The sequence below is a fragment of the Anomaloglossus baeobatrachus genome, chromosome 3, assembly GCF_048569485.1.
Source record: "Anomaloglossus baeobatrachus isolate aAnoBae1 chromosome 3, aAnoBae1.hap1, whole genome shotgun sequence".
NCBI classification, from domain to species: Eukaryota; Metazoa; Chordata; class Amphibia; order Anura; family Aromobatidae; genus Anomaloglossus; species Anomaloglossus baeobatrachus.
Window position 1 is genome coordinate 116,370,318 of NC_134355.1, and position 23,698 is coordinate 116,394,015.

The following is a 23,698-nucleotide window of genomic DNA, read 5'->3' on the forward strand; positions in this document are numbered from 1 at the left end:
AGGCGCATGCTTACTTCGGATATATGCAGCCTGCCGTGGAACCACAATGGTTTAACCGGATGATAATTGTTTCACTTATTGTTTAAAACCATTAACTGCCAGTCACGGAATTTTTTTGTAACTTGGACAATCTCTTTAACTTTGGAGCAGCTTTAAAGGATGAATTATTATTATAACATATATATTATATGTTTGTTATAGGAAATGAGGAGTTAAAACTATAAAATACTACTTTTTATGCAATTTTTGTAATCCATTCTTTAAAGCAGACCCAAGGTGTTGTTTTAAAGTCTAAGGTCGGAGTCACACTTGCGAGTGACTCACATGTAACTTGTGCGAGTCTCACATCACATCACCCGGCACGGCCTGGCACTCTCTGAACAGGAGTGTCTTAGTTGCATAGAAATACATGCAGTCGACCCACTCCTGTTTGGAGAGTGTCAGGCCGTGCCAGGTGATGCGATGCGAGACTGGTGCAAGTTACACGCGAGTCACTCGCAAGTGTGACTCCGGACTTACTCTCAACATTTTCTTTTTCACTACTCCTCATGGCCACACTTTGTTAGGTCCAGATAATGGGGCTGGGGCTCTGGGACATCAGGATAATTGGGGTGTGCTTTTAGGGTAATAGATTTCAATCTACTATTAATGATATGGATAAAAATGAAAAATGATTCCCAAACAGTTACAAACAATTTCACATCACGCAGGATAATGAAGACACATAAAAAAAATCATACTAAAAAAAAAGCCAAACAAACATTGTGCAATATCAATACATGAAAGTTTCATTACATCCCTTTTTCCTCCATTTCAGTAATTATTTACATATATCTATAACAGTTTAAATTATAATATTGATCCATAAATTAAATCAACAAAACCATAATAACAATTTAAAATCCTACAAAAAAAACCCCAAACAAATGACCAAAAAAAAAAAAATCAAATAAGTGAAAATGGGTTCAAATAGTCTGGTAAAATCCAGTGACACAAATATTGAGTTAAAGCAGTTGTATTTGCTCTTAAATGCAACCTGATGTAGAGTAACATCAATATTATTTACGGTATATTTTATGATGATGCTCTTGATAGGTTGGTTAGCTAATTGATTATCCTATTAACTTAAAAATAGCAAACAACCAAAATAAATAAGACCTGGAGTACCTTTTATAGGAGGCATGTGTGCTTTTACTGCCTCTTTAACAGTAATTAGTGATGGGCTAATTTGCAGATATCCGGATTCGGTGAGACTAACCAAACTTAAAAAAAAAACAAAAAAAAAAAACATTCCGGCCCGGAATTGATCTTGGATATCTGGCTGGATGCCGGTCCCCATATAAGTCTATGGGGATCAGAATCCGATGCTTAAAAATGGTGGTAGAAGGGATAGGGGATTAGAGTCTCTGGCGTGGCTATAACTGCTTCCGGGCCACTCACTTTTCTTCCGGGGCTGCTTATTAGCCTCATACATATTCACTGCATCGCCCACTAGCAGTCCTGGCTTCTATGATTGGTTGCAGTCAGACGCGCCCCAACCTGAATGCTTGGGAGCACAGACCATGTCTCTTTCATGGCGTAAAAATAAATAAATTGCTGTAGCGTTTGTTGTATGAGGGTAATCAGCGGCCCCAGAACAACAGTAAATGGCCCGAAAACAGTTACAGCCATGCCGGAGACTCGGTAAGTATAGCACGCTTGCTATATTTTTATTTTTCCTTTATTTTTTTTCATGTTGTCGGACCCCAATTATTAGCTGGAGTTCCCTGAGAACTTCGGGCCCGGGTCCGGCACAATAATTTTGAAACCGTGCGGATCCGGACTTTTACAGTCTGGGTCCACCCATCACTGTCAGTAATATATCACAACTAAACTGTATGTTAAAGCAAACCACATAAGATTAATAAAGCAGCCTGTGAGGGTCCATTCTACAAGTTTGGGTATAGTACGGATATTAACCCCTTCACGACCGGCCGATTTTTCGCTTTCCGTTTTTTTTTTTCGCCATTCTTTTTCTGAGAGACGTAACTTTTTTATTTTTCAGTCAATATGGTCATGTGAGGGCTCATTTTTTGCGGAACGAGCTGTACTTTTAAATGAAACCATCAGTTTTACCATATTGTGTACTAGAAAATGGCAAAGAAATTCCAAATGCTGAAAAATTGCAAAAAAAGTGCGATAGCACTATGGTTTTTGAGATATTTTATTCACTGTGTTCACTATATGGTAAAACTGATGTGTGGGTGTGATGCCTCAGGTCAGTGCGAGTTCGTAGACACCAAACATGTATAGGTTTACTTTTATATAAGGGGTTAAAAAAAAATCGGAAGTTTGTCCGAAAAAAGTGGCGCACGTTTTACGCCATATTCCGTGACCCGTAGCGTTCTCATTTTTCGGGATCTTAGGCTCAATGACGGCTTATTTTTTGCGTCTCGAGCTGACGTTTTTAACGGTACCATTTTTGCGCAGATGCTACGTTTTGATCGCCTCTTATTGCATTTTGCGCAAAAGTTGTGGCGACAAAAAAACGTCGTTTTGGCGTTTGGAATTTTTTTGCCGCTACGCCGTTTACTGATCAGATTAATTGATTTTATATTTTGATAGATCGGGCGTTTCTGAACGCGGCGATACCAAATGTGTGTATATTTTTTATTTTTTTAACCCTTTAATTTTCAATGGGGCGAATGGGGGGTGATTTGAACTTTTAGGTTTTTTTGTTTTTTTTTAATTTTTTAAAACTTATTTTTTAACTTTTTTTTTTTATTTTACTAGTCCCCCTAGGGGGCTATTGCGATCAGCATTCCGATCGCTCTGCAGTATCTGCTGATCACAGCTGGAAGGCTGTAAACAGCAGATACGCTGTCTTTCTCTTTTGCTGTGCCCCGGGCACAGCAAAAGTGAAACCAAGTCATGTGTAGTACAGGAGTCATCACATGACCCTGTGCTACCATGACAACTATCGGGAGTCACGTGATCGCGTCACGTGACTTCCGGTTTCGGGCGGTAAGTAAATGCTTACCGCAATCGCGCTTATAATGGCGCTGTCATGTATTGACAGCGCCATATAAGGGGTTAATCGGCACGAGCAGATAACGATTCTGCTCGTGCCTAGCAGGCACACATCTCAGCTGTGAAAATCAGCTGAGATGTGTGCCGATCGCGGCATGCTGCCGCCGGAGGACCGCGGGCAGTAAGATTATGTCATTTAGGACGTAATTTTACGGCCCGCGGTCGTTAAGGGGTTAAGCAACTGAAAAGCTGCAGCAAGGGGGAATACCCTTTATCTTTATGTAATTTATTTTATTTTTTTTGCTATAGATTTAGGGCCCGATCCATTATTGCATTTCTACTTTTTAGTGCTTTTCATCTTTACATTTGCATCTATTTTTTATGCATTCTCCTGTTTATTTTTTAGTTTACCACTGTGGGCAGAGTTTTCACCTGATTCATCATTTCGAAAAAGTAAAAAAAAAATGTCTCAAATATATCCTTTTTTTGGAGTGTTTTTACATACGCCAGATATTTGGGTGCAATTTCTGCACCATTTTGCAAAATATAAAACTTTTTGTGCAAAACAATAGACCATTTTTGAATTTGTAAATATATTCGAGAACCACGTGCGCACAAAAAATAGCAACAAACACTAGAAGACAAAAAAGAAAAGTGACTTAAAAACACTCTGCTCATAATAAACTGAACACTAAATTTTAGAGCTTTTTTTTTCTTTTTAGAAATCTTAATTTGAAGATTTTTTTCCTGCAACCCACGAATAAATACATTTGTTTATATTGAATTATATTTCGATACGGCTTAGACATGGAGAGAACATATGTACATTAGCACTCCATTTGCCAGTATGTGGTTCTTCTAGGATAGAACCTCCGATATACGACGTCCAATGGGGCATGCAAGTCTAGGGCCCCATAGACCTTACATTCATGATTCCTTCATAAGCTTATTTGGTATTTGTTTTATAATTTTAAATAATTTATGCAACTTTTTTTTTACTTTTTTATCATGAGGGATTATAAACAAATCTGAAAGTTTAATTTAGTTAAAAATATTGTTTGTATTTAGATATATTGAAAATGATCAGCTATACTTTTATTAGAATTAGGGCTGCAGGATGCAAACATATCAATCCTAAACATATACAAAAAAACCTCACATTTTTATCTAAATTTGCTCAATACATACCATAGATGTGTCTGGAAATACTAGCAGTAGACGACAGGTTTGGTGTAAATTGAGCCCTAATTGTGTCATGAAAATTAATTGTGAAAAATGAATGTGAAATCCCATAAAAAAATCCCATAACAAAAATTCTAAAAACAATAAAAACCATTCTATTAGATCTTAACTGACACATACTAAATCGACCAATATTATTGAAACACTGATCTTATAGGTTACTGTACTAATGAAATAACTTTTTTATTGCATCCCTGTAAAAAAAATAAATTTCCTTGAAAATAGATCAAAATGTATAGAATGTTTTAGACTTTTAACATAATTTTACTTTGCAATTTTAAAAGTTTATTGCAGCTGAAAATGTTTACTTTTTAATGCAGGTAAAATATATCTTTGTACCGTGTTAGCCAGTAGAGATAAAAAATTGTTTAAAAGAAACTTCAGTTCTTTTAAACAATTTTTTATTTTTTAATGATAAGTAACACTAAGTTTTGCACCTTAATGTTTTTCTTAACAAAAAGCATTTATAAAAAGACTGAATTAAAAAAAAAAGTAAAAAAAAAAGTAATAAAAATAAAAGTTGCATATGTATATGTCTTGTTGGAGTTATAATTAATAAAAATTGTTATTTTTGGATAGTCTCTTCAATGGAAATATATAGATATATTGATGTTGAATGTGTTTCTGGGCCTCCAGGATTGTGCATAAAAATGGTACAATTGCTATAATTTAGGTAAAGTTTCAATTACATTTCTAATACTGCTGCTTTAACTCATAGTTCCCTATATGTAAAAATATGTTAACAGCATTGTGGACAAAATAATGTACAGCGCCAGATAGACCAATTACAGAGGGAATTTAGATTTGCAACATTTCCAATTAATGCCCATGATCAATAAATACTATAGCATTGTCTTATGACCAATGGTGGGATGCCGCCCATATGCTTCTTATTGCTATAAGCAGTAATTGAATTAAATGTCAGTATCATATTTGTTTCTTCCTCTGAATTGGTGGGTAAACAGTGGTTACTGTGTGAATGTCCCCTTACATGTACCATTCACTTTGTTGTAAAAATGGCAGCGATCATCCAATATACAAGTAAAAGCTTATTGATGGCTGCTTTGATTATCTACAAATAAAGCACTACTGACAATATCCAAACTGTATAGAGACTGAACTATTGTATTAACAATTAGAAATGGGCGAGCGCGCCCGCCACTGCTCGTTACTTGATCAAGCATTGGAGTTTTCGGGCGTAACTCAGGTAACAAGTATAGTGGAAGTCAATGACAGCTCGAGGATTTTCAAACTCAGATGCTTGAGGTTCGATCAAGTAACGAGCTCTGTCGAGCACGCTCGCCCATCACTATTAACAATCTCTAGTCCCCACACGGTTTTCCTTGGCCAGTGTAAAATGGCCTTACCATCGATCATTGTGGGCAGAGATCTTCCCGTGTAAACCTGCCTTTACACTGTGCCAACAGAACCAACTAGGGGCAGAGGAGTCCAACTTTGATACATTGGTAAATTTTTAGTACCATTGGCTACCTGGTTCCTGGAGATTGTCATGTGTGATATGTTTCATGCACGATGCAAGAAAATGAGGTGAATAAGAATAAGCACCTTAAATTATTCACTTCAAATAATGGATGTCTTCTACACAGAGCAGCTTTCTTAGATGTGTCACCATTGGAAGAATAATGAGGGAGATTCAATTCAGTATTACTAGGCCCTAAACTAGTGATCAAGGTAAACCAAAATGTACCACGTCTAAATACCAGTCAGATGATCAGTGATTTCACTTTTTGCTGCCAACACTGATAATTGTAATAACTTTATGTAATAAAATACCATAGTCTAGTCCAAGTGATGTAAAAAGCCAATGAAGAGGCTGATAAAGATAGTGTAAATGAAGAGATCATGGCTCCCTACACCAACCAATCCAAGAACAACTGTAGACAAATTAGGAAACAAAAGTTGTAATCTGGATCCCCTGAATGGCTCGTCTATTTTACTTATATATTTACCATATCAATGTAGACTTTGCAACACAATAACAAGACGCCAATCTCTTGAAGATACAGATCTCATTTAGCGCTCACACATTATTTTGAACATTTTATCCTGTTAGATTTACAATCAGATCACAATTTCCTAATCATCGGAAACAAACATAGAAAAGTAAAGGTGTTGTTTGAGAATAAAATAAAAAAAAAGAAAAAAGGCAAAAGAAAGTGATGCGTTTTTTTCCCCACTAAAAATACTCGACTTATGTCTATGGGATGTGTATGGTGTTGCAACTCATCTCCAGTCAAGTTAAAGCTTTAAAGAGGTTATTCACTACATTTACATTGATGGCCTTCCCTTAGATCATCAATGTCTGATTGGCCAGGGTCCGACACCCCACATCTCGGCCGATCAGCTGTTTTCGGGCTGGCAGTAGCTGAAGGCGGACGGAAATGCTCAGTTTCGGAGCTGCCCCATCAACTGACTGTGTCCACAGCCAGGTACTGCACATCTGCCTCCCATTCAAATCATTAGGAGGCGGACGTGCAGTACCCGGCCGCGGCTGCTATCAGTAAATAGAGCAGCTCTGAAACTGAGCATTTACAACCACCTGCTCCCACTGGCAGGACCAAGAACAGAACCCAATTACCACTTTAATTGGACTCAGATGGAAACAATGAACAAAAGTCTCACTATATTGAGGGGAAAGAAAAAAAAATCTATTTTTTTACAACCCCTTGAAATTGTGATGAATTCTGAAGCCTTACAATTTTATATCAAACACTTTCTTTCTGAAGGAAGATCATTAATATACATATTCTAGAGTGCACAGTGACATCAATATTTGCTATGTACAATAAACATTCATTTTAGCTGGTTGGAAGGAATGATAAAGGATTCTGGAAGAGCATCATTGACTTGATGCTAAGAAAACTGCATGGTTCTTGATCAATAAACTGTGTTTCAGTTGCTATATTAAATATGCAGGACACTGCACCACAATGAAATAGCTGTATATATATATATATAATATGTTTACAAAAATAAGCATTGCAGTGCGTATGTCCTCCACTAAAATCCCTGAATTAACCGCAGCTTTCTTGACTTATAGAAACTACTTCTATTATTCTTTGAATATTTTTCCTCTCTGTACATGCATAATAAATTAAAATTTTATACTACAAAAATGGCTGGTCTGTGAAAGCTAGAATTGTTTTTTTTCTTTTTTTTGGATGTATATCCCCTGCCCTGGTTGATCCCATACTATGAGGTCTTTTGCTAAAACTGTAAATACAATATGGCCACATCCAGTGTACATTTCAAAATCTTTTATGTTGTATCATCTTCAAAAAGCATTTGTGCAAAATATGCCTTTTTTAAGAAACCAGTGTCCATAACTGAATTAGCAAATTATTTATGACTTTTGCACATAGTAGCCATTACCTACTATGAAGCTATGTATATAAAAATACTGAACCAGGCGGACTAATTAGAGCAGATAGCGGACCTTCAAGTGCCACCATGGGTTAAGAAAGAACCATTAATGGTACCGAACAATTACCCTATTGCATTGACTTTCATTGTTCAGCACCCCAGTACTAGAAACACACAACTACAGAGCAACCAACTGACTACATCACTGGCTGCAGTAATAACGAGAACAGATTGGTACTGTCTCTACAAATCTACTGTTTTCTACCATCTTAGGAAAGAGATTTGTTCATGGTATAAAAAGTTATTTTCCGTGGTCTTTCTTTAGCTAAAATGTGAACACGTTCAGATTTCTTGAAATGTTCTTTTGTCAGCCTGTGTCTTTGCATCTGATGTTCACTGTTGTCCACTGGTTCATCAAAGATCGTTCCATCCAACATGGGAGATGGTTTCACCTATCTGATCCCTTGATATTCGTCATATTGAATCCCTGGTAATGAATCGTTTCCATTCTTCCACAATGTTTTAACAATCTTTAGTTATAAATTACATTAAGTTCTTCACCAAATAACTTAAATAGAAGGATTTATAGCAGACATGATTGGGGCTGGCTCTGGGCCAGTTAGCAGCCTTTTATCTAAGACCCTGGTCACTGTTATAAAGGATAACTTTTCAGCAAATAGTGGTATCTCGGAGAATAAAAAACACACACCAAAAAGATTATGAAGAACGTATCCCCATAGGAAAGAATGGGAACCAATAGGAAGAAGTAATTCCCCTGAACAGTGACCGGGACATACTTGACGACCTCAAGGTGCATCACCATTTTATGGTAAGGGTCGTGTCTTTGTATTGCACCAAAAAGTAAGATGAAGTCTCTCTGACATGTCTGCGTTGTAGATCAGATTCCTCCTCTGCACATGGGCAAGTTCACAAAGGTGAAAACATTGAATTCTGTGAGAATGGAGATACACAGGAAGACGCCATACAACAATAGGCATATCACTCCTAGCTTCTTGTCCAGTTTCCATTTGTTCAGGTGAACACCACAGACCTATAATAAAAATAGGAAAGTGTTAACAAGTCTAAAAAGGGGAATATACGGCGCAAACTAGACACCCTTGTTACATGGGTACCAGACCTTTTGAAGGCTATGTGCGCACGTTGCGTAGCGTCCATGCTGAAAAATCTGCAGCGATTTGGCAGTGCATGTGCACTTTAAATCGCTGCAGAAACACTGCATAATGGATGCAGGGTGTCTGCAGAATAGATGCCGATTTCATGCGCTCTGGATGCTGCCTCTTCCATAGACAGAGTGGGAGCAGCATCGAAAGCGCACAAAATAAGTGACGTTACTTTTTTGAGCGCAGCGATTTGGATCAAAATTTCAGCTTGCAAATCGCTGCGCCCTCAAACGCATTGTGCAGATCGATTGTGCACAATCTTCATAGATTGTGCTGGGGACGCAGGACGCATGCGTTTACGTTGCAGTGCAATATGCAGCGTAAACGCATGAAATTACGCAATGTCGCACATAGCCTAAGGGTAACTAGAATGTGTATAGAGCATTTTCTAAATGGTGACACACAGTATGTTCACTATGGACTATATGTAGCACCTGGAATGGAAGCTATGTATAGAGTGCGACACATAGTCAGCTCTACAGATATTGATTCTTTGATTCTTTTGCTGCACTGCCTAGAACGACAATTCCCATGAGACCTTTGTCCTCTAAGTATTCTGGAGGGAGGAGCAGCAGTAGAGAACAAGACTGAGTGGTACATCTGACTGCAACAATCACAGACGCCGATGGACGAGGAAAGTAGTACATATGCATGAAGGCTAATACGCAGCGCTGGAAGTGAATGAGCGGCCGCGGGAGCAGTTATAGCTGTGCCGGAGCCTCGGTAAGTATAGCGCTACTTGCTTTATTTTTTTTTCCTTATTTTTCCTTTATTTTTTTTGTATTACCCAAGTGCCGGATCCAGATCAATACCCGGAATTCCCGGAGAATTCCGGGCCCGGGCCTCACACTCAGATACATTTGAAACCACACATCTCTAATCTTGTACCATTATAGAATATTGCATAGCATTATTTGTTTGCTGTTCCTTGCTATTCTCTCTGCAATTGGCATCTTTTGTCCCTCTCTAAATAAACCTGTTAATTGGTTAAACCTCATCTCTTGTTAATGTGTACGGCGCGTGGACAAGGGTATCCCCAAGTCAACTCCTGGCATAATGGGAAGACCCTTCTGCAATCCCCTAGAGCTACTAGCAAGTTATGGGTGGAGGCACTGCGCTATAATGAGGTGAGAACTACCGGACACCCTGCCCATGGAGGCGGATTAAAGGCCTGTTACATATAATAATATTTGTTTATAGTAATTATGTAATCCCTAACTTCTTTTATGGTGGTGCTGCAGGGTAATAGACTACTTGCTGCAGCTTTTCTCCACTGATTACAGCTGATTGCTAGGGACTTCAGTAAAGGGAAAGCCTATAATCACTTTATTGGATCACCAAAGTGGATTGTCCAAAGTAGACAACCTTTTTCAAAGGGGTATGACCATTTTATAAAGTGATGGCATATCATAAGAATATGCCATCACTATGTGATCAGTGGGGTATGTCCATGGGACTTCCACTTAACTGAAAGGGCCACTGTGCTGATGAACTGCTCCAGTCCTTAAACTTTTTTTAAACTGCGCAAAGACTCAGAGTATGAATAGTGTTGGGACCCTAAAGATCACATAAATGATGGTAACTACCAGAGGTGTATGAGAATACACCTTTAGGCCTGCGACACACATCCGTGCTGCCGGCACGTGTTTGTCATTTTTTACACGTACCGGCGGCACGGAGACACGTTAACCAATGCTACCCTATTGTAGCAGGCACACACACGTAAAACCACACGGAACGTGTGTCCGTGTGCGTTTGTACGTGTGTGCGTTTTTCAAAGCGCTGACATGTCAGTGATTTCTCCCGCAGCACGGGTGTCACACGGCCCGCACCCGTACCACACGGGTGTAGTGTGGATGCGGTCCCGTGTGACACGCGCCAGAGAAAACACACATGTCAGTGAAAAAAAACCAAAACATTAACTCACCTTCTCCAGCCCTCCTGTCTCTGCCGCTGCTGCCTCTTGCTGCCGACCGCCGCTCATTATTCTCATTGAATATTCACTTCAATGCCTGGCAGCAGCAGCAGTGGGGAGACGGGAGGGCTGGAGACTGAGGATCAGCACCATGGACAGCACCGCGGACATCAGGAAGGACCAGGTGAATATGTTAATTACCGGTTCTACGTGTGCTATCGCGGATAGCACACGTAGAACACACGTGTCACGCACGTACCAGAGACACGTACTTACCTGCACGCAACACGCAGGGAAAATACGTGTCTCTCGGCACGTGCGTGAATTTCACGTGAGTGTGGCAGAGGCCTAAAGAACAAAAAAAACCCATGCTTTTCTTACTTATATGCGTGTTTTTGGGGGATGGGGGGGGCTAAAAATGATTTTTGATATAGCTTCTGTGTTGGGCTGTCTGTTGTGGGCTGCACTATGGGAGTCTATCAATGAACTCATTCTGAAGGTCCAATGAGAGCGTTTGTAACTCTTTAGTTGTTTTCTTTTTGCTGAACAGCTGCTTTATAAGCGGAAACCACATAAAAGTTAAATGTGCAGGCAAGCCTGTAAAAGCTAAAGAGTGCAGTATTTTTAATGAAACCAAACTGCAAAAAATATTTTTTTTCGACCCCAAATGCGTGCATTTAAGTTTTAAAAAAATGTCCCCAGAGGTGGATAATCTCTTTAAGAGGTTAATAGGTCTCCTTTTCCACCAAGATATTCCAAAATGATACTAACTGAAGAGTTATTACATTATCTTCACATTAACCATTAACAGTAACTATACCTAATAATTAAATGGTAGCAATGGTCAAAGTATAGAACAGCTGCAGGCTTATGCTATTGAGTGCACAGAGCAGACAGACTGTGTTAAAGGGAAGATACCATCAGAAAATGATTTTTTTTTTTTTTATTAGTTTTATATGGTGCATGTTTTTTTTTTTTTTTTTTCCATTTATGGCAGTTTTTTTCATATGACAATCTTTATTAAACTAAAATGATTAATTTTGTCATTTTTACAATGACCACTGTGGCAATGTTATCTCTAACTTTTGCTAGTTTTAGGAAACAACACTTGGACATTAACCACAATGAACAAACTCCTATTATCTAATGAGCATGTGCAGAGGTGATTGTGAAGGAAGGGGGAGCAGGTTCAGCAGGGACATTACCTTTTGTGACTTATGGATTATGTGTTATTAACTGTGTATAGAAATGATATCTGTCATTGTTATATTGCTTTTGCTGACAAGGAGCCTGCGGAAAGGACCGGACGTATGAGTCTAAAATAACCCCAGTGGCCTCTTTGGAAATTGAAAGGTTACTAATTTTTGTTTTTTAATAAAAATTGCAAAATAAATAAATAAATAATGACAAAAATATAAAAAAAATGCTATAACACAAAAAACAGATTTAAACAATAGGTGATTTTCTGATGATAGCTTCTGTTTAACAGTGACAGCTAGTCGATATGTGTGTGTGTTGTTCCTCCTTAGACTATAGTGTGTGGCCTTTCAGTACTTGTTTGTGTCTTTTCCTGTAATACTCCATGTTGATTATGAAACTAACGTGTGTCCCAAGCAAAACAGTTAATTCTGTTATATCTAAATTATACTGCTGAAAGCTAAAATCCACAACTACATACCGCAACAAACAAGGAAGCCAGGAGCAAAGCCACAGAATATATCAGGCCCCTACTGTTAAGATGTATCTGTAATAAAAGAAAAGTAAATTACACATAAATATAAGATATATAGTTAAATTACATTTTTCTTCCCATTTACAATAAATGCACATATTTACTACTGCATAATACTGATCTCCTCATTACCAGCAGGGTCGGCTCCAGGTTTTTGTGGGCCCCGGGCGGAAGAGTCCCAGTGGGCCCCATCCACACGCAGACACACACATACGTACACATACAGTTAGGTCCAGAAATATTTGGACAGTGACACAAGTTTTGTTATTTTAGCTGTTTACAAAAACATGTTCAGAAATACAATTATATATATAATATGGGCTGAAAGTGCACACTCCCAGCTGCAATATGAGAGTTTTCACATCCAAATCGGAGAAAGGGTTTAGGAATCATAGCTCTGTAATGCATAGCCTCCTCTTTTTCAAGGGACCAAAAGTAATTGGACAAGGGACTCTAAGGGCTGCAATTAACTCTGAAGGCGTCTCCCTCGTTAACTTGTAATCAATGAAGTAGTTAAAAGGTCTGGGGTTGATTACAGGTGTGTGGTTTTGCATTTGGAAGTTGTTGCTGTGACCAGACAACATGCGGTCTAAGGAACTCTCAATTGAGGTGAAGCAGAACATCCTGAGGCTGAAAAAAAAGAAAAAATCCATCAGAGAGATAGCAGACATGCTTGGAGTAGCAAAATCAACAGTCGGGTACATTCTGAGAAAAAAGGAATTGACTGGTGAGCTTGGGAACTCAAAAAGACCTGGGCGTCCACTGATGACAACAGTGGTGGATGATCGCCGCATACTTTCTTTGGTGAAGAAGAACCCGTTCACAACATCAACTGAAGTCCAGAACACTCTCAGTGAAGTAGGTGTATCTGTCTCTAAGTCAACAGTAAAGAGAAGACTCCATGAAAGTAAATACAAAGGGTTCACATCTAGATGCAAACCATTCATCAATTCCAAAAATAGACAGGCCAGAGTTAAATTTGCTGAAAAACACCTCATGAAGCCAGCTCAGTTTTGGAAAAGTATTCTATGGACAGATGAGACAAAGATCAACCTGTACCAGAATGATGGGAAGAAAAAAGTTTGGAGAAGAAAGGGAACGGCACATGATCCAAGGCACACCACATCCTCTGTAAAACATGGTGGAGGCAACGTGATGGCATGGGCATGCATGGCTTTCAATGGCACTGGGTCACTTGTGTTTATTGATGACATAACAGCAGACAAGAGTAGCCGGATGAATTCTGAAGTGTACCGGGATATACTTTCAGCCCAGATTCAGCCAAATGCCGCAAAGTTGATCGGACGGCGCTTCATAGTACAGATGGACAATGACCCCAAGCATACAGCCAAAGCTACCCAGGAGTTCATGAGTGCAAAAAAGTGGAACATTCTGCAATGGCCAAGTCAATCACCAGTTCATAACCCAATTGAGCATGCATTTCACTTGCTCAAATCCAGACTTAAGACGGAAAGACCCACAAACAAGCAAGACCTGAAGGCTGCGGCTGTAAAGGCCTGGTAAAGCATTAAGAAGGAGGAAACCCAGCGTTTGGTGATGTCCATGGGTTCCAGACTTAAGGCAGTGATTGCCTCCAAAGGATTCGCAACAAAATATTGAAAATAAAAATATTTTGTTTGGGTTTGGTTTATTTGTCCAATTACTTTTGACCTCCTAAAATGTGGAGTGTTTGTAAAGAAATGTGTACAATTCCTACAATTTCTATCAGATATTTTTGTTCAAACCTTCAAATTAAACGTTACAATCTGCACTTGAATTCTGTTGTAGAGATTTCATTTCAAATCCAATGTGGTGGCATGCAGAGCCCAACTCGCGAAAATTGTGTCACTGTCCAAATATTTCTGGACCTAACTGTACATATACATATTTAAAGACAAACTCACAAAAATACATATAGAACTGACACATCTATACAGTCATATACACTGACATACATAGATACACATCATACATGCATACAGACACACACAGCTCTGCTGCATACATACACACATAGCTCTGCTGCATACATACACACATAGCTCTGCTGCATACATACACACATAGCTCTGCTACATACACACATAGCTCTGCTACATACATACACACATAGCTCTGCTACATACAGACACACACGTGGCTCTGAGGGGCCCACACACGCGGCTCTGGGGGGCCCACACACAGCTCCAGGGGCCAGCACATACAGCACCGGGGGGGGGGTGCAGGGCATACACCTAAGGGGGGAGAAGCCCATACAGCTCACCAGGGCACATAAATCGGGGAACGGGGAGGGCACATACCGCTCAGGTCACGGTGGAGAGGGGGCCCACACAGCGCCGGAGAGAAGAGCTGTGCTGGGGGTCGCTGGCTGGCACTGCAACTCCTTCATCTGTGGGACTGAGCAGGCCGGTCGGTAGCTCCGCCCACAGATGAAGTTCAAACCAGGAAGTCTGCACACCTTAAAGGGACGGCGCTGCAGATTCCTGGCGAGGACTGCGGACCCCCGGAACTCGGCCCGGGGGCAGCAGAACTAAGGCGAGGGGGCCCCGGCCAAGGGGCACCAGAACTGACGAGGCCGAGTGGGCCCCCCCCGGCTCTCCAGGGCCCCGGCATTTGCCCAGGTATGCCGCGTGCTGACGCCGGCCCTGATTACCAGTACAAATGAGGTTCGATTTGCCGGCAGCAAACGAGCCGAGCTTCCACTGATTCGAGCTTGACCCAAACACCGGAGCAAGCCACTGATTGGCAGTTCGAGTCTCCGCCGCCATACAGCCAGACATAAGCAGATCACTTCTGGGGGCGGGTGGCCGGGCTTTTTCAAAACTTTTTTGGGTTGCACATTACATCTAATTGTGCTGATGTTACCCCTAGGGTGAGCTGTTCAAACACTGCAAGCGGCTCGCACAGGGTTGAGCACCAAGTGTACCTGAGCATAGCGTTGCTCGCTGGAGTGAAGTTTGCACGTTAAGTATCCGAACTCCGAACCTGAACCTTGATTTCTTAAGTTGGTGTTTGGTTCCAAAATCGAACCTCACGTTTGCTCATCTGTAATTACCAGTACAATAAGCGTGGCGCATGACACAGATTCAAAGGACCCCAAATAGTGACAGTGTTATTCACGTTTCCTCTTTTTCGGTAGGCATTAAAAAGTGGTTCAGCTTTTTACAGAATATTTAAAACATCCATCTTTTAGTTCATAAATGGATTTATTGCCACATTACTTGTAATCGTGTGTCAGATTATTTTTCATGTATTTGAAGCCCCCTATAACTGTGATCTTATTAAGTACATGGCAGTTAAATCCTCAAGGTCAAATTTGCAGTAAAAGCTCACACCTGTAAGGACCAAATTCTTCTGATACCTCTCAGTTAGGCCGGGGCCACACGGGGAACTACTGCGATCCTCACATGACACTCGGCTCACGCTGACAGCACAGCGGGAGCCAAGTGTCATGCGAGTGTCACTGCGACTGAGGTCCGATCGTGCGATCGGACCACAGCTGCGGGGGGCGGGCCGGCACTGAGGAGGGGAGGGAGGGATTTATCCCCCTCCTCCATTGCTGGCTATTGCCATTCTCGCTCTACACTCACATTACAACCGGTGTACTGCGAGTGCAGTGCAATTTTTCTCTCGCCCCATAGACTTGAATGGGTGTGAGAGAAACAAGGATCGCATTACACTCGCAGCATGCTGCAATTGTTTTCTCGGTCCGATTAGGGCTGTTGTTTTATCGCATTCCACTCGCTCCGATTTTCATGCCGTGTGTTTTAAGCCCGCTTTACACGCTGCAATGTATCTTACAATGTGTCGGCGGAGTCATGTCGTAAGTGACGCACATCCGGCATTGTAAGTACATTGCAGTGTGTGACAGGTACGTGCAATTGCGATTGAACGTTAAAACGTTCATCGCATACACATCGTTCATTTCTCTAGAATTGCATGTTAGATTGTTCATCGTACCCGGGGTAGCGCACATCGCAGCGTGTGACACCCTGGGAACGATGAACAGATCTTACCTACGTCCTGCGGCTCCCGGCCCACAATGCGGAAGGAAGGAGGTGGGCGGGATGTTTACGTCCCGCTTAGCTCCACCCCTCCGCTTCTATTGGCCGGCTGCCGTGTGACGTCGCTGTGACGCCGAACGTCCCTCCCACTCCAGGAAGTGGACATTCCCCGCCCACAGCGAGGTCGTATGGACGGGTAAGTACGTGTGACGGGGGTTACTCGTATGTGCGGCACGTTCAACAAATTGAACGTGCCACACATACGATAGGGGCGTTGCAAATCGTATACGAAATCGTATGCGAAATTGCAACGGGTAAAGCAGGCTTTAGGCCTTAAAGTTATCAGTTAGTAAAATCACAGCATGCATATGAGGGAGATTTATAAAGTACATTGTACCTCCATGTGAAACTAATTAACCTTGGCATATATTACCAATAATAATTCAATTATTATCACATAGTTGCCTCATGTCAAGAATATTTATCATTTCTTTCTACAATTCCCAGAATTTAAAATGTGATCTCCATCAGATTCATGACATAAAATACAGTTTCGTCTGGACAACATATCACGAGGTAACACTGTGTTCTAGGAAATTAGTGAAATTCAGTCTAAAGGTCTAGTTTTTAGGAATTATGAGAACAGCCTCCGAGAAGATTTTCCATTGTATACAATGCATTACTAATGGAATGAGTCAGTTTTTCCACATGAAGGTCATTCCAAAGTATTTGCATATCTTAGTTTTAGGAATAATTCATAAATCCTTTTGCTTATTTTGCATGTGCTGCTAGTAAGCATTATGATGACGTTGTGTATAAATATATGTATATACACCGTGCCTTGCAAAACTATTCACCCCCTTGGATTTTATATAGTGTGTTACATTACAACCTGTGTTTAAATAGTTTTGTAAATCGATTTGTGTGTGATTCATCAGCAAGTTGGGGAAGTGAAATGAGAAAAATATAGGCAAAAATTATATTAATGGGATAAAATAAATACAAATTATCATGTGCATATGCATTCATCCTTTTGTTATGAAGCCCCTAAAAATTTATGGTGCAACCAATTACTATAAATAGTCACATGCTTAGGAAAGGAACTCCACCTGTGTGCAATGTAACTATACTGTGGTCTGTCAGTATATACACTCCATTTCTGAAAGGCCACAGAGGCTGCAATACCATTAAAGGGAAGGTGTCCTCCAAAAAAAAATAAAATCAATAACTGAAAAAATGTGAAGTATTAATGTTTTAATGCTTTGTTTCAATATTATTATTTGTTTTTAATTGAGCAAAATATATATATATATATATATAAAAAAAAAAAGTTTGATATTTTCCACTCTTAAACACTAGGGGGAGCAGCTGCTGAAATCCTGGTGCTGAGCTACTGTAGAACTAGCTCACATTACAACTGCAGTAAAAGTGGGCAGAATCTGTTCTCATGTGCGTGATGTCACAGCTCCACCTCCCAATCTGGGTGTTTCCAAAAGGATAAGAGAAAATGAAGTTTAGGATCACAGTGCGGAGACATTTTGTTGGTGACCACAAATGTCTAAAGTGTCACCAAGGTAAGCTGCATAGTGCTCCACACATAGCGCTCTGCACGCCCTGGTCCAGCAATGCTCTGCCGCATGCACGCCTGCAATGCTCTGCCACATGCATGCCCGCAATGCTCTGTCACATGCATACACACACAATGGTCTGCCACACGCACGCCCGCAATGCTCTGCCACACGCATGCACACACACACACACAATGCTCTGCCACACGCACGCACGCACGCAATGCTCTGCCACATGCACTCCCACAGTGCTCTGCCACTTGCACGCCCGCCTGCAATGCTCTGCCACAGGCATGCACAGATGCCCACTTGCAATGCTCTGCATGCACGCACGCCTGCACACAATGTTCTGCATGCATGCATGCATGACCACACACAATGCTCCGCATGCAATGCTCTTCATGCACGAATGCCCGAATGTAAGCAATTCTGCATGCATGCACACCCGCAATGCTCTGCATGCATGCCCGCAATGCTATGCATGCATGCATGCAATGCTCTGCATTCACGGACGCAATGCTCTGCATACACGCACGCCCGCATGCAATGCTCTGCATTGGTATAAAAAGCACGACACATTCCCTATAAGCAAGAGGCAGCACTAACCAAACACCATGAAGACCGAAGAGATCTCTAAACAAAGTCAAAGTCACAAAGTTGTTGAACAGTCAGGGTTTGGCTCTAAAGAAAAATCTCAATTTCTGATGACCCCCGCATCATCAAATCCATTACCATCAAATGGAAAGAATGCTGTACCATAACAAACCTGCCAAGAGGGGATCGCCTACCTTAAACTCTCAGCCCGGGCTTTAATCAGGGAGGCAGCACAGAGACCAAAGGTAACCCTGAAGGAGCTGCTGAGTTCCCAAGCAGAGACTGGAGTATCTGTCCATCTGACCACAATAAACTGTATACTCCATAGAGCTGGCTATTATGGAAGAGTGGCCAGAAAAAAGCCTTTACACTAACAGCCAAAAATTGGAAGGCTCATTTTGATTTTGTCAAAAGACGTGGGAAACTCCCCAAACACATGGAGGAAGGTGTTGTGGTCAGATGAGACCAAAATTGAACTGTTTAGACACAAAGGTAAATGCTATTTCTGGTGCCAACCTACATAGCTCTTCACCTCAAGAACACCATCCCCACAGTGAGACATGGTAGTGATAGCATTATGCTGTGGGGATGTTTTTCGGCAGCAGGGACAGGGTAAATGGTCCGAGTTGAGGGGAAGATGGATGCTGTGAAATACAGGGAAATTTTTGTGCAAAACGTTTTTCAGTCTGTCAGTGATTTGAGACTGGGACAGAGGTTCACTTTCCAACAAGACAATGGCCCAAAGCACACTGCTAAAGGAACACTCGAGTGTTTTAAGGGGAAATGTGTAAATGTAATGTAGTGACTAGAGTTGAGCGCGGTTCGTGGTTCGTGGTTCTCCAGTTCGCGGCTCGAGTGATTTTGGGGCATGTTCTAGATCGAACTAGAACTCGAGCTTTTTGCAAAAGCTCGGTAGTTCTAGAAACGTTCGAGAACGGTTCTAGCAGCCAAAAAACAGCTAAATCATAGCTTGGTTTCTGCTGTAATAGTGTAAGTCACTCTGTGAATCAAACTATTATCACATTTCAGTGTATAGTGTGCGTGAACAGCGCCTTCAGATCACTGCTGTTTCTATAATGGCGATCGCCATTTTTTTTTTTTTTTTTTCTTGTCTTCCTTCCCTAAGCGCGCGCGTCTTGTGGGGCGGGCCAGCATGTCAGCCAATCCCAGACACACACACAGCTAAGTGGACTTTGAGCCAGAGAAGCAACGGCATGTGTGATAGGATCTGCATGTCACATGTCCCTGCATTATAAAACCGGACATTTTCTTCACGGACGCCATTATCTGCCTTCTGCGTCTTTGGTGTCAGACATCACTGTCGCAGCTCCGTCTTCCTGAGTCCTATAGCCGATACAGCTGTATGCGCTGCATACACAGCGTTAGACAGCTTAGGGAGAGCACTTTATAGCAGTCCTTTTAAGGGCTCCAACCGGCAGGGTCAGAGAGCCATAGGTGACAGGTCCTGCAAACAGCAACAGCATCTGTGTAGCCCAGGTCAGGGATTTCCTACCTGCATTTCACCATTAGGAGGGAATAGAAAGGCAGTCTTCCATTCCTCTACCCAGAGCACCACAATCCTGCCACTGTACCCTCTTGTCCTCTGCACACTCCAACTGATAACTAAGCCATTATACTAGCAAACACTCAGTGTACCTAGTGGCATCCTATACGTGGCTATTGGACTTTGCTATAGTCCCACTAGTGCAAAGACATTTGCAGAGCGCGTCTGCCTGCGTTGCACACTACAACTCATTCTAACCAAGCCATTATACTAGCAAACACTCAGTGTACCTAGTGGCATCCTATACGTGGCTATTGGACTTTGCTATAGTCCCACTAGTGCAAAGACATTTGCAGAGCGCGTCTGCCTGCGTTGCACACTACAACTCATTCTAACCAAGCCATTATACTAGCAAACACTCAGTGTACCTAGTGGCATCCTATACGTGGCTATTGGACTTTGCTATAGTCCCACTAGTGCAAAGACATTTGCAGAGCGCGTCTGCCTGCGTTGCACACTACAACTCATTCTAACCAAGCCATTATACTAGCAAACACTCAGTGTACCTAGTGGCATCCTATACGTGGCTATTGGACTTTGCTATAGTCCCACTAGTGCAAAGACATTTGCAGAGCGCGTCTGCCTGCGTTGCACACTACAACTCATTCTAACCAAGCCATTATACTAGCAAACACTCAGTGTACCTAGTGGCATCCTATACGTGGCTATTGGACTTTGCTATAGTCCCACTAGTGCAAAGACATTTGCAGAGCGCGTCTGCCTGCGTTGCACACTACAACTCATTCTAACCAAGCCATTATACTAGCAAACACTCAGTGTACCTAGTGGCATCCTATACGTGGCTATTGGACTTTGCTATAGTCCCACTAGTGCAAAGACATTTGCAGAGCGCGTCTGCCTGTGTTGCACACTACAACTCATTCTAACCAAGCCATTATACTAGCAAACACTCAGTGTACCTAGTGGCATCCTATACGTGGCTATTGGACTTTGCTATAGTCCCACTAGTGCAAAGACATTTGCAGAGCGCGTCTGCCTGCGTTGCACACTACAACTCATTCTAACCAAGCCATTATACTAGCAAACACTCAGTGTACCTAGTGGCATCCTATACGTGGCTATTGGACTTTGCTATAGTCCCACTAGTGCAAAGACATTTGCAGAGCGCGTCTGCCTGCGTTGCACACTACAACTCATTCTAACCAAGCCATTATACTAGCAAACACTCAGTGTACCTAGTGGCATCCTATACGTGGCTATTGGACTTTGCTATAGTCCCACTAGTGCAAAGACATTTGCAGAGCGCGTCTGCCTGCGTTGCACACTACAACTCATTCTAACCAAGCCATTATACTAGCAAACACTCAGTGTACCTAGTGGCATCCTATACGTGGCTATTGGACTTTGCTATAGTCCCACTAGTGCAAAGACATTTGCAGAGCGCGTCTGCCTGCGTTGCACACTACAACTCATTCTAACCAAGCCATTATACTAGCAAACACTCAGTGTACCTAGTGGCATCCTATACGTGGCTATTGGACTTTGCTATAGTCCCACTAGTGCAAAGACATTTGCAGAGCGCGTCTGCCTGCGTTGCACACTACAACTCATTCTAACCAAGCCATTATACTAGCAAACACTCAGTGTACCTAGTGGCATCCTATACGTGGCTATTGGACTTTGCTATAGTCCCACTAGTGCAAAGACATTTGCAGCACGTCTGCCTGCGTTGCACACTCCAACTAATTATAACTAAGTTGCATTGTCAGGGATATTTATTCTTTATTATTCTGCTGTTAATAAAGCTAGACCACCACTGCAATCTTCACCACCTCTCAATTTTTACTACCACATTTTCAGTCCACAATCTTGTCGCAATCAACATGAGTGGCAAAATGACAGATGCTGGTGGAAAGGGGAAGAGGCGTGGTGGAAAAGGCAAAAAAGGTTTTGTCCGTGGGGAAGGTGGCAAAGCTCCATTATCATCTGCTGAAGATAGACCATCTACCAGCAAAAGTAAGATGTCTACTACTTACCGTGGACAATCCGATGTGCTCCCTTTTTTACGGACACGAACAACAGGAAGAAAGGTAGATGATGGGCAAAAAAGGAAAATGCTTGAATGGATCTCAAGTGGTCCAACAAGTGCCCTCTCAGCCACTTCAAGTACCGCATCCAAAAAACACCAGTCCTCTGAGTTGTCATCCCAATCACACTTGATTTCTCCCAGCTCTGAAGTCTCCATCAGCCCTGCACAGTATGGTGGAACTGAGATGGCTGAGTCTGCAGAGCTGTTCAGTCACACTATAGCCTGGGAATCAGAGGTCTGCTCCCAAGCTACAGTGAGTACAGAACAGGAAATGGTCTGCAGTGATGCCCAGAACCTTTGTGACTCAGATTCAGGCCGTGAGGACCAAGTTTCTGAGCATAATGTTGACCCTTTGTCACAAACTGTAACACCTGTGGTTATAGACAATGAGGAACATACTGATGAAGATGAGACGCAGATACCCGATTGGGATGACAACTTAAATATTCCGTCAGGGCAAGAAGAGGCTCGGTCTGAGGGGGAGGGGAGTGCAAACACAACAATTGATGATGACGTTCTAGATCCCACCTACTGTCAACCCCCAGTCAGGCACTCGAGGAGGTCAACAGAGGCGGTGGAGGAGGATGCAACCGACGACGAAGTTACCTTGCGCCTTCCTGGACAGAGTCGGAGCACTGGTAGCACGTCTACAACTGCATCCTCAGCCACCACTCTGCCTATGAGCATTATTCGGGGTGGATCAACAGGTCGCATGGCCTCTAAGCCTTGCCTAGCCTGGTCCTTTTTTCACATCGAAAAAGATCGCCCAACTCATGTGATATGTAACATTTGTCATGATTCTCTTAGTAGAGGTCAAAAGCTCAGCAGTTTGACAACTTCTTCCATGAATCGTCACATGAATAAATATCATAAGTCCCGGTGGGAAGCTCACCGTGCTGCAATGTGGCCTAGCGGAGCGAACCATCCACCGCCCGCCCCTTCCACTGCATCCGCGCGCTCTTCATCTTCTAGGACTGTGGGGACAGCTGCCACACCTGTTTTTCCACGCAAAACTTCCACCACTGTAACCGCAACAGGCAGTTTGCTTGTAAGGTCGTCAGTTGGTTTGGAAGGGGAAACAAGTGAGTGTGTACAGCTCTCTCAGACATCGATAGCACCAACGTTGGATGAAGGCAACATCATGTCTCCGCCTGCACTTTCCTCACAAACCTGCATTTTTCCAGGGACACCCTACTCAACACCGTCTACACACAGCAGCCAGATCTCTGTCCCTCAGATGTGGTCAAATAAAAGGCCACTTCCTCCGACCCATGACAAAGCTAAGAGGTTGACTCTATCCCTCTGTAAGCTGTTGGCTACCGAAATGCTGCCTTTCCGCCTAGTGGACACACAGGATTTTAGAGACCTTATGTCTGTCGCTGTGCCCCAGTACCAGATGCCTAGTCGCCACTACTTCTCTAAGAAAGGTGTGCCCGCGCTACACCAGCATGTCGC

The 23,698-nt window shown here is 42.1% G+C and overlaps 1 protein-coding gene across 1 annotated transcript in view; it reads right to left on the bottom strand.

Moving 5' to 3' along the window:
* Positions 1-2,813: 2,813 nt before the first annotated feature.
* SLC24A3 (solute carrier family 24 member 3) overlaps positions 2,814-23,698 on the bottom strand; it is a 628,867-nt gene continuing 607,982 nt past the window's right edge. Inside the window, exons 16-17 of the mRNA XM_075339395.1 lie at positions 12,410-12,475; positions 2,814-8,686 (exon numbers count right to left, since the gene is read on the bottom strand). Of these exons, the coding sequence (XP_075195510.1) occupies positions 8,534-8,686; positions 12,410-12,475 (219 nt within the window). The 3' untranslated portion in view covers positions 2,814-8,533. The remainder of the gene's footprint in view (positions 8,687-12,409; positions 12,476-23,698) is intronic.